The sequence below is a fragment of the Nannospalax galili genome, unplaced genomic scaffold, assembly GCF_000622305.1.
Source record: "Nannospalax galili isolate Female #2095 unplaced genomic scaffold, S.galili_v1.0 scaffold23, whole genome shotgun sequence".
Lineage (NCBI taxonomy): Eukaryota > Metazoa > Chordata > Mammalia > Rodentia > Spalacidae > Nannospalax > Nannospalax galili.
In genome coordinates this window covers 1,477,347-1,488,045 of record NW_008350771.1, presented here as the reverse complement: position 1 = coordinate 1,488,045, position 10,699 = coordinate 1,477,347, and the positions used below count along the sequence as shown (strand labels likewise).

The window sequence follows — 10,699 nt, the reverse complement described above, 5'->3', positions numbered from 1 at the left end:
ACACAAAATAAGTAAAGATATATATATATATATATAAACAATAAAAACCTACAGTGTTGAAAAGAGATCATTTTTCTAGTGCATGTGTTAAGCTCTTCCTGCCCCGAAAGACATTATTTGCTTCCAGTATGAAATCAGTATGTGTGTGTATTGATGGATATCTGTAAAGTAGTGAATTCACTTTAATTCCAGGAGTTATTCCACATAATTCTTTTTTTCTTCCCCTCTAGACTTCTTCAGAGAACCCTGGGACAGTAGGTGGAGTGCAAAGCTGTATTGTGTTGCTTTCCTGCTTTTTTTGTTGCCTTCCTGCCCCCCACCCCTTGGCTGTTACTTTCTCTGCCATTAAAACTAACTAAGCCCCACATGTATTGTCATTATAAGGGGGCTGGAGACCTTTCATTTCAGTCCTGTACAAGTATCACGTCAGCTATGTTTCATGTCAAATCCTTAGTATCAGGATTGTCCCTAAAGTAACACCATGATAGGCAGAATAGAATCTCACCTCTGTTCCAAAAAATTCCTCCCATTTCAGAGCATCCTCTCTCTAATGTCCCTTCCCCCCACCTCAATCACTTCCAATGTTCCACAGTTATTTACAGTCCTTTTTATGCAGGGAGAAAATATGATAAACAGACACAAGGTGTCAACACTTGAACTGCTCCTTCTCTGAACTATTTAGAAAACTGTTGGGAGAGGGTAATGTTTAACAGGATAATGACTTCCTTAATGGTGGAATTCCTTGCTTCAGTGATGCAGAATCATGCATATTGAGAAGACATCCACATTGTGTGTACGTGTGAGCTTTTAAAGATTTTGACCTGGTTCTTATTTCAAAATTTGTCATAAATTCTTAAGATGTCAGGTTGGTTTGGTTTATTTGGTAATTTAAGTTTTGGATTTTGGTGTTTGATGTCCATGTGATGTCAGGAGTCGGATTTGTCTGCATGTTGGCTCATCGTAGCTTTCATCCTTTCCAACTGCCACAGGAAAGGGGGAGGGGACATTTTTAGAGGTTATACTGAAATAACAAATTGGCTGTTCCCTTCCCTCTGTCCTCTTCATGTAACAGAAGAAGCAGAGCAGCCCTCTGGAGACCCAGGCATGGTCATGGACAGTGTGGAAGCAGGAGACACAACGCCTCCCACCAAGAGAAAAAGCAAGTTCTCCGGTTTTGGCAAGATCTTCAAGCCGTGGAAATGGAGGAAAAAAAAAAGCAGTGATAGATTCAAAGAGACATCAGAAGGTAAGATAGTAAGATTTGAATATGTGTTCTGAGGGGGTGAAGGGTGGAGCTCATTTGGTAGAGTGTTTGCCTAGTGTACACAACATCCTGGGTTCTTCCCCAATACCATGTAAAACCCAGACATGATACTGCAGTCCTGCAATCCAGCAGAGACGTGGAAGCAAAAGGATCAGAAGTTTAAGGTCATTCTTAGTTATGTATCAGTTTCAGGCCAACCTGGGTCTCAAAAAATACAGGCTCTAAATTAAAATTCTTTTGTTTGTGCACTGGGGAGATAGCTGAGCAGATAAAGTACTTTTTACACAAAATGGGGACCGGAGTTTGAATCCCCAGAACCCACATAGACTGAGATGCAAGAGACACACTTCTGGAGTCATTGCTTCTATGGGTGATAGGGACAGATACAGGACAAGCTCCAGAAGCTCCAGGGCCAGCTGGCCTGGCTTGGGCAGTGGGAAAAACAGCAAGAACTCGCACCCAAGGTTGACCTCTGACCTTCACAAACATACACATACGCATTAACATTGTACACACAGAGTTTGTTTGACTTTTTTGGTTTTGTTTTGTTGTGTTTTTGTTTGGGGGTTTTTTGAAACAAGTTCTCACTTATGTAGCCCTGGCTGGCTTTGAACTCACAGAGCTCTACCTGGGGTGCTAGAATTAAAGGCATGGGACACTATACCTAATTTATAAAGATTTAAAAAGAAAAAAGCTTGGGGCTGGAGAGATGGCTCAGCAGTTAAGAACACTGACTGTTCTTGCAGAAGACCCAGGTTCGAATCCCAGCACCCACATGGCAGCTAACAACTTTCCATAACTCCAGTTCCAGGGGATCCGACAAACTCTTCTGTCTTTTGCGGGCATTGCATGACACGGATACACTTACCTACATGCAGGCGATATGTGCATACACAAAAAAAAATAAAAATATTTTTTTTAAAATGTGCATGGTGGATGGTGGCACACGCCTTTAATCCCAGCACTTGGGAGGCAGAGGCAGGAAGATCTCTGTGAATTCAAGGCCAGCCTGGTCTACATAGTGAGTTCTAGGCCAGCTCAGGCTACAGGGAGACCCCGTCTCAAAAAGACCAAAAATAATAATAATAATGATAATAATAATAATAAGTATGATCTTGAATTTCTGATTCTTGTGCCACTACCTCCTGAGTACTGGTGTTACTAGATCCAGCTTATACAATGCTAGAGACAGAACCTAAGACTTTGTGCATATGAAGCAAGTATCTACCAACCAAGCAACATCTCAAGCCTGAGTCCTGGATTTTAGAAGCACCCAGCTTTTTCGTTTCTGTCCAAGCTTCTATGACCTCCTAAGTGAAAAGCCTAATCTTTGAGAACTTTTTTTTTTTAATTGTCTGTTTGAGACAGGGTCTCCCTGTAGCCCCAGCTGGCCTGGAACTCACAGAGCTCCACCTGCCTCTGCCTCCCAACTGCTGGGACTAAAGGCGTACACTACCACACCCGGCCAATCTTTGAGAATTTAAACAGACAAATATCATTCAATGAGCTTTTACTCTTTCTCTTTTTCTTTCTTTCCTTTATCTTCCCTCCCTCCCTCCCTCCCCTAGTACTAAAGATTGAACCTAGGAACCAAAGGCCTCAAATATGCTAAGCAAGTGCTCTACCCCTAGCCATCTTTGGGTTTTTTGAGGCAGGGTCTTGGAATGTAGCCTTGAATGGCCTGCTACTCACTTTGGTTGCCAAGGCTGGCCTCATATTTGTAGCAGTCCTCCTGCCTCAGCTTCTAAAGTTCTGTGATTACAAGTATCCACCATGATTTCTGACTTTTTTAAAAAACTGACTTATTTATATATTTATTCGGGGTGGGGCATGACTGTATGTGGAGGTCAAAGGATAACTTTTGAGAGTATGTTCTCTCCTTCCACTATGTGGGTTCCAGACTCAAACGCAGATCATCAGGCTTGACTATAAGTGCCTTCTATACACTGAACCCTTTAATTTTGACACAGGTTCTCACCAGATTGCACAGGCAGCCTCGAATCTGAGATTGCAGGCTTGCATGACCAGTCATGGCTGAGATTTATATTCTATAACTCATTCCTAGGTTTTCGTGTTTTGTTTTATTTTTGTTTTTGTTGTTTGTGTGTGTGATTGCTTGCTTGTTTATTTGGTTTTGAGACAGGATCTCCATGTAGCCCCAGCTAGCCTAGAACTTGCTATATAGACCAGACTGGCCTGGTTCTCACAGAAGTCTACCTGCCTCTGCCTCCCAAGTCCTAGCAATAAAGGTGTGTATCACCATGCCTGGCCTACATTTGTATTTTGATGGGATTAAATCTGTTAACTAAAACAGATGTAGTATTGTACACTTGTAATCTCAGTACTTGGGAGGCAGGAGCATGAGGATTACCTCAAGTGCAAGGGTAGCCTGAGCTACATATTGAGTTCCAAGCCAGCCAAAGCTGCATTGTAAAACTCTTATCTCAAAAATAGATAAATAAAGTAAAGGGACCAGACTAGCGTACAAGACTCTTTCTCAAAAAATTAAGGTCTCTTCAGTGGTAAGTAGAGTTCCTGCACTGTAGCACATCTAAGGTGCTTCTTTATACTTTGCCCACTTCTCATCAAAAGTGCATCCATAAATACCTTACTATTGAAACCTCTGATAACCTACAATTATGTGAGTTTACCTTCTTTCAGAAATAATACTTTTCCTAACACTAGTTATTCAAGAAGATGCTTTGTTGTTTTTTATTTTTAGTTCTGGGTGTGGAACCTAGGGCTTTGAACATGGTAAGCAAGTACACTACTGTTGATAATAACTTCTCAGTCCCAGAAACTAATTGTTTTGTTTTGGTCCAAATCTTGCCATGTATCAGTAGCTGGCACTGTGTAGTCCAGGCTGACCTCGAACTTCACAGCAGTCTCCACAGCTACCTCTCAAGTATAGATTTTATTTTGTTGGGTTTGGGTTTGGATTGTTTTGGGCTTTTTTTTTTTTTTTTTTCTGGTCTTTTTGAGACAGGGTCTCCCTGTAGTCACAGCTGGCCTGGAACTCACTATGTAGACAAGGCTGACTGGCCTTGAAGGCACAGAGATCCACCGCCTCTGCCTCCTGAGCACTGGGATTTTAAGGTGTGTCCTAACACCAGGGGTTTGGATTGTTTTGCATGACAGAAAGTGTCACGCAGCCCAGGTTAGGCTAGAACTTCTTATGTAGCTGAGGCTATCCTTGAACTGATCCTCCTGCCTTCACCTCCCAAGAGCTGGGATTACAGGCATGTGCCAACCACCCTCAGCTAAGTTTTTAAATTTGAAGCTAGTTTCCCTGTTCTTTTCTTTCCTAAGAATAGAAGTATGAACACTTTACTTTTTTACCCATGGATTTAGAATGCTGAGTGATGTTGAACTTCCAACTGCCACATTTCTGAGCGGTATTTTCCAATTTAATGTTAGTTTTAGAGCGAAAAATATCTATGCGAAAACCAAGAGAAGAGCTGGTTAAAAGAGGGGTTCTGTTGGAAGACCCTGAGCAGGGTGAGTTTCAAATACATAGCATATGCCTGTCTCTGTGCATTTGGTCTTTGGGTCTAACTAGGAGTCTGAATTTCCTTCCTTTGCTTTGCTTTGCTCTTGCTGTGCTTATGGTGGAGGGGCACTTGAAAGTGGTTCACTGTTCCTTCCCAAGTATCTGGCTGCACTCTCCAACTGTGAAGTAGAGTGGTTGAGGAAGGATCTGGAGGCAAGCATTCCTTGTCTCTGTATATCCTCAGCTTTGTGCCACCTGCAATAAGGGGTGTTATTTCCTTTTTTTGATCAAGTTTCTCTGGGTGCCTATATTACTGGCCTAATCTTTTTGTCACAAAGATCATATTTTGATATTTCAACATTCTTTGCTAGTTTAGTGTTGACTTTATGAAGCAGTTGATTACACATGTAAAACGTGGTATCACATATCGGTTCATTTCATGCTCTTGGGTTTCACCTGTGCCGCAGTTTACTTCTGCACAGTTGCCTTCTTGCCCCACCCACTCTTACAAATAAAAAGTAGGGGCTGAAGCAGGTAAGAGCACTTCTGCTTTTGCGGAAGGCTGGGCTTCTGGTCCCAGCACCCACATGGCCGCTCACAACTGTTTGTAACTCCAGTTCAGGGGATGCAATGCCTTCTGGCCTCCACTGGCACCAGCCACATAGGTACATGAAGGAAAAACACACGTACGCTTAATTTTTAAAAAATTTTTTGTTCTTTTCAGGATTTTTTTTTTTTTTTTGAGACAGGGTCTGTCAGTAGCCCCAATTGACCTGGAACTTGCTATGTAGACCAGGTTGACCTGGACTCCCAGAAACCCTCCTGCCTCTGCCTCTCAAGTCCTAGGACTAAAGGCATGTGCTAACACGCCTGGCATAAATGTTTTGTTTTTTTTTTTTGTCTTTTTGAAGCAGGGTCTCCCTGTAAGCCCCAGCTGTCCTAGAACTCACTGTGTAGACCAGGCTGGCCTAGAACTCACAGAAATCCACCTGTGTCTGCCTCCCAAGTGCTGGGACTACAGGCGTGTGCCACCATGCCCGGCGATATAATTTTTTTTAATAAACATAAATAAAATTAAAAGTGCAGGGCCAGTAAGATGGCTCTTTAGGTAAAGGAAGCTGCTGCTAAGCCTGACACCTGAATTCAGTCCTGGGAACTCACATGGAAGGAGAGTCTTGTAAGCTATCTTCTGACCTCTACAGATACTCCATGACACATGTGTGCCCATGTGCATACACACACACACACACAGAAATAAGTTTTAAAATGTAATAATTTTTAAAAATAAATAAAAAATAAAAACTACAGCTGGGCATGGTGGTGCATGCCTTTAATCCCAGCACTTGGGAGGCAGAGGAAGGAGGATTGCTTATAAATTCAAAAATCGGCCTGATATATCTAGAGAGTTCTAGGCTAGCCAGGACTACATAGCAAGACTCTGTCCGCAAAAGCTAATTTAATTAATTAATTTTATTTAATAAAAAAAATCCACCAGGTGTGGTGGCTCATACTTGTAATGCCAGAAACACCTTGGGGGCAGAGGCCAAAAGATCCTGAGTTCAAGGCCAGTCTGGTATATGAGAGCCCACCTCAAAAATAAGTAAAGAAAAAGCAGTTTCTGGTCTCTTTAGCTTTGGAAGTACATTTTTTTACTTATTGTTTTTTTTTCTTCACTACTTTTACACCAAACTCCAAACTCCACTGCTTGCTGAGACTTCCTGAATGAGACGAATACGCTAACAGGAAGTAGTGTGCCCGGGTCAGAGGAACTGCTCTGTGAGAACTTAATGGTCTAAATCTGAAAATGTCACAAGATAAGCGCCCACACACACAGACACATAAAGAAAAATAAAATAATTTTTAAAGTATCAACAAGGCACTAAAATGACATTACTCAAAGCAAGGACACTACCTGGAAAACAGCTAACGCCAGCCCCCATGACATTAGAAAGTTGAGACAGTGTCAGTCTCTCACCGCAGTATTTTCAGCTTTATCTTCTAATTAAGTCTAGGCACACTGTGCAGGAACTTGGAATGTTTTGTCTAATAGTTGCATGAAGGAATCTCACCTTCTCTTGTAGCAGTGAGTGCTCATCACAGGGCTTCCCACATCTCCAGGCTAGGGACCAGCCCTATAATTTAGTCTGTAGGAAAGTGTCACGTATATCATATATCGTGTTGTCAGTGATTTATCCTTTAGTCCCCCTGGCTCTCCTCTTTTACCACCTTTCTGTTACACCCTGGTATCTTTTCGTGTACATTAAAACAGGAGTTTACTATTGTTTTTCCTGTTCAGTCCCTGCCTGTCTGTAATCCAGTCTCCTCACAGCTTTCAGAGCCAACCTTCTGTAAGATGAAATGACATCACTCTGCTGCTTGTAATTGTTCAGCCTTTTGTTACATATAGGAATCATTTCTAGCTCCTTTACATGGTGTTTAATTGCCTTTATATCCTAGTACCTGCTTACCTTTCTAGCCAAGTATACCTAATGTATACCTAATCTCCCACCAGACCTAACTAATTGCATTGATAATTTCACACCTTTCTGTATACTGTTGTTTCTTAATTAGACCGTCTTTCATCACTGTGGGAAGCTGCTGCTCCTTTTTCAGGACCCAGCTTGGATTCTACTTTCTGGGATGCGCTCCCAAACCCATTCCCACCCCCAAAGCATGGTTTCTTCAGTCTTACCATAGCCTTTCTCTCAGCCTTTTCCACCTCATGCTGGATATTGATCCCAGTGCTTTACATATGCTAACCAAGCACTCTACCACCAAGCTATTTCTTCAGTCTTACCATAGCCTTTCTCTCAGCCTTTTCCACCTCATGCTGGGTATTGATCCCAGTGCTTACATATGCTAACCAAGCACTCTACCACCAAGCTGCACCCCCACCTTCATATAGCTGTTACCATTTAGCAGTGCTTATGTATAGCACATTCTTTTTATAGCATGGTACTTAGCACCAGACAATGAATTATCTTTTGGCAAAAGAGTTACTTCTGTTATTACTAGAAAGATCTAGATAACATAGCTCTCAATAATTAGCCTAAACAGGAAGAAGGAGCTAAGAGTAGATAAGAGGTTAGGAACTACCCACTCTTTCAGCTCTGACCATCCCAATTCCATCTCTTAGCTCTTTCCTTTTCTTCTTGCAGGTGGTGAGGATCCAGGAAAGCTGAGCCATGCCTCCTTAAAGAATGGCCACACCACGCCCATAAGCAGTACTAGATCGTCTAGTCCAGTCCTGGTAGAAGAAGAACCAGTAAGACTATCAAGTCTTAGAAATCTTGTTCCAGAAGAGGATTCAAAGAAGAGACTAGGTAAAAGTGGATCTTTGAGTTCAAAAGCCATAAATGGGCTGTAGAAATAACTCAGTGGTTAAAAGCACTGGCTGCTCTTACAGAGGACCCAGGTTTGGTTTTCAGCACCCTCATGGAGGCTAACAATCTTGTGTACCTCCAGTTCCAGAGGATCCAGTGTCCTCTTCTGGCCTCTGTGGGCATTGCATGACACCTGTGCACTTATATACATTCAGAAAAAAACACTCAAACACATTAAAAAAAATTTTTAAGCCATAGACTGTTTTCATTTTCCTCAGAGGTTTACAAGAGCACACAGAGAAAATCCAGGGGGAATTTCACGTTCTTTAGAAACTACTGACAACTTGCAGGTTTCAGCAGACTCTTCTCCCCCTCATTCTTACATTCTCAGAATACGTAATTTATTTTTTTTTTTTAATTTTATTTTTGTTTTTGACAGGGTTACTGTAGTCCTAGTTGGTCTGGAACACCCTTTATAGACCATGCTGACCAGGAACTCAGAGAGATCCACCATGCCCAGTCCTCCATTTGTTGTTTTTTTTTGTCTTTTTCAGACAGGGTCTCCCTGTGTAGCCCCACCTGACCTGGAACTCACTGTGTAGATCAGGTTGGCCTTGATCTCACAGAGATCCACCTGCTGCCTGATTTGCTGGGATTAAAGACATGCACTGCTATACCTAGCTCCCTTCATTTTTGAGATAGTATTTTACTTCTGTAACTCTAGCTAGCCTGGTATTCACAATGTAGCCCTCAGCTAGACTCAAGCTCAGGGTAATCTTCGTGCCCCAGCCTCCAAAGTACTAGATGTACAGCTGTGAGCATTCGGCTCTCCTGTAGGACTTTTTCATTCCACATTCTTCTTGCTCTATGGAAGGAATTTTGTATCCATGTGTGGTTTGTGTTCATATTTGTGTATGTGTACACATATGCATGTTGGTGCACTTAGAGGCCAGAGGTCAGCATTGAGTGTCTTCCTCTCTCCACTTTTTTTTTTTTTGGTCATCTTTTTGAGACAGGGTCTCCCTGTAGCCCCAGCTGTCCTGAAACTCACTATGTTGACCAGGCTGGCCTCAAACTCACAAAGATCTGCCTGCCTCTGCCTCCCAAGTGCTGGGATTAAAGGTGTGCACCACCACGCACAGCTAATCCACTTTTATTTTTTAAGAAATGGTTTCTCACTAAACCCAGAACTCACTGACTGGTTATTGAACTCCAGGGATCTACCTATTTCTTCTCCCCCAGAGTTAGCATTTCTGTAGATGTGGGGATCTGAACTCAATTCTTAGGCCGGTGTGGCAGTGCTTTACTGACTGAGCCATCTCCTCATTCCCTGTCCGAGAAATTTCGATGTGTCTTCAGTAGCAGGGCTCTGGTTTGAAGAATCACTACCCTTACTGAGCCTCTATTGCTGACCTTCCTTAAAAGGCATTGTTGAAGGTGGCAAACATTGGAAACTATAGTTTGTAAACTAATCTATAAATTAATTGATGAAGTTGATAATAAATTCATAGATGTGTTCACATTTTGGTCTCTACTTTTATTTATTTATTTATTTTTGGTCTTTTTGAGACAGGGTCTCCCTATAGCCCCAGCTGGCCTGGAACTAGTTATGTAGACCAGGCTGGCCTCGAACTCTCAAAGATCTGCCTGGCTCTGCCTCTGCCTCCCAAGTGCTGAGACTAAAGGCATACGCCACCATGCCTGGCTTGGTCTCTCTTTTTAAATCATATCTTTTCTTATGCAGGCTCAACTGGAAGCCAGACTAATTCTGAAGCAGAATCTGCTCCTGAAAATGTACCTAAACAGCCTTTACTGCCCCCCAAAAGACCATTGTCCTCTTCTTGTGAAGCAAGTGAGGGGCAAGCAAAGGATGTTACTTCTGGCAGTATGGCAAGGGCCATCTCCTCAACTTTCGGCTCCTCCAGCACTGTAGCACCTGCTGCCACCGTTGCTGCCACCAGCATAACGAAGACTGTTGTTAATTCCTTCGTCACCCCTTCCCCAGCACCCAGGACTTTATCTGCTGCTCCTGCCAGCAGCAGCACTACACCCACCCCAAGTCTTACTCACACAGTTCCTGCCAAGCAGCCCCCAATCCCACCCCCTAAACCAGCTCACAGAAATAGCAACCCTATCATTGGTAAGTCTTTAGGTTTTATATTTGAAGGTTTGGTTTAGGTTTGGATAGCTTTTTATTGGATAGCTATTACATTATTGATTTAGTCTATGAAAGTTTTCTATCATCCCTTTGAATATCCTCATATAGAGAAAAGGGTTTTTTATTTATTTTTCATTAAAAAGTTGTATTTATTTATTTTACATATATGAGTATTTTCCCTGCACCACGTGCCATCCTGATATCTGCAGAGAGCAGAAGAAAGCACCAGATCTTCTGGAACTGGAGTTGCAGACCGTTAGCTGTCACGTGGGTGCTGCTAACCTGGGTCTTCTGCAGCAGGAGTAGTTGCTCTAAACTGCTGAGCCATCTCCCCAGCCCCGACAAAGAAAAGTTATAAGAATGAGACAGGGGGCTGGAGAGATGGCTCAGTGGTTAGGAACACTGGTTGTTCTTGCCGAAGACCCAGCTTTGAATCCCAGCACCCACATGGCAGCTAACAACTG

The 10,699-nt window shown here is 42.6% G+C and overlaps 1 protein-coding gene across 5 annotated transcripts in view; it reads left to right on the top strand.

Annotated features, from left to right (window-relative positions):
- Nucleotides 1–10,699, top strand: part of Phactr4 (phosphatase and actin regulator 4) — a 75,434-nt gene that overhangs the window by 38,748 nt on the left and 25,987 nt on the right. For 2 of the 5 annotated variants that reach the window (XM_008847954.3, XM_029570853.1), the window contains 4 exons: nucleotides 1,073–1,246; nucleotides 4,682–4,762; nucleotides 7,913–8,077; nucleotides 9,822–10,217. In XM_008847954.3, the coding sequence (XP_008846176.1) occupies nucleotides 1,073–1,246; nucleotides 4,682–4,762; nucleotides 7,913–8,077; nucleotides 9,822–10,217 (816 nt within the window). Of the gene's footprint in view, nucleotides 1–235; nucleotides 259–1,072; nucleotides 1,247–4,681; nucleotides 4,763–7,912; nucleotides 8,078–9,821; nucleotides 10,218–10,699 lie in introns of those variants that run through there. The other 3 variants (XM_029570855.1, XM_029570854.1, XM_029570856.1) reach the window with 3 other exon arrangements.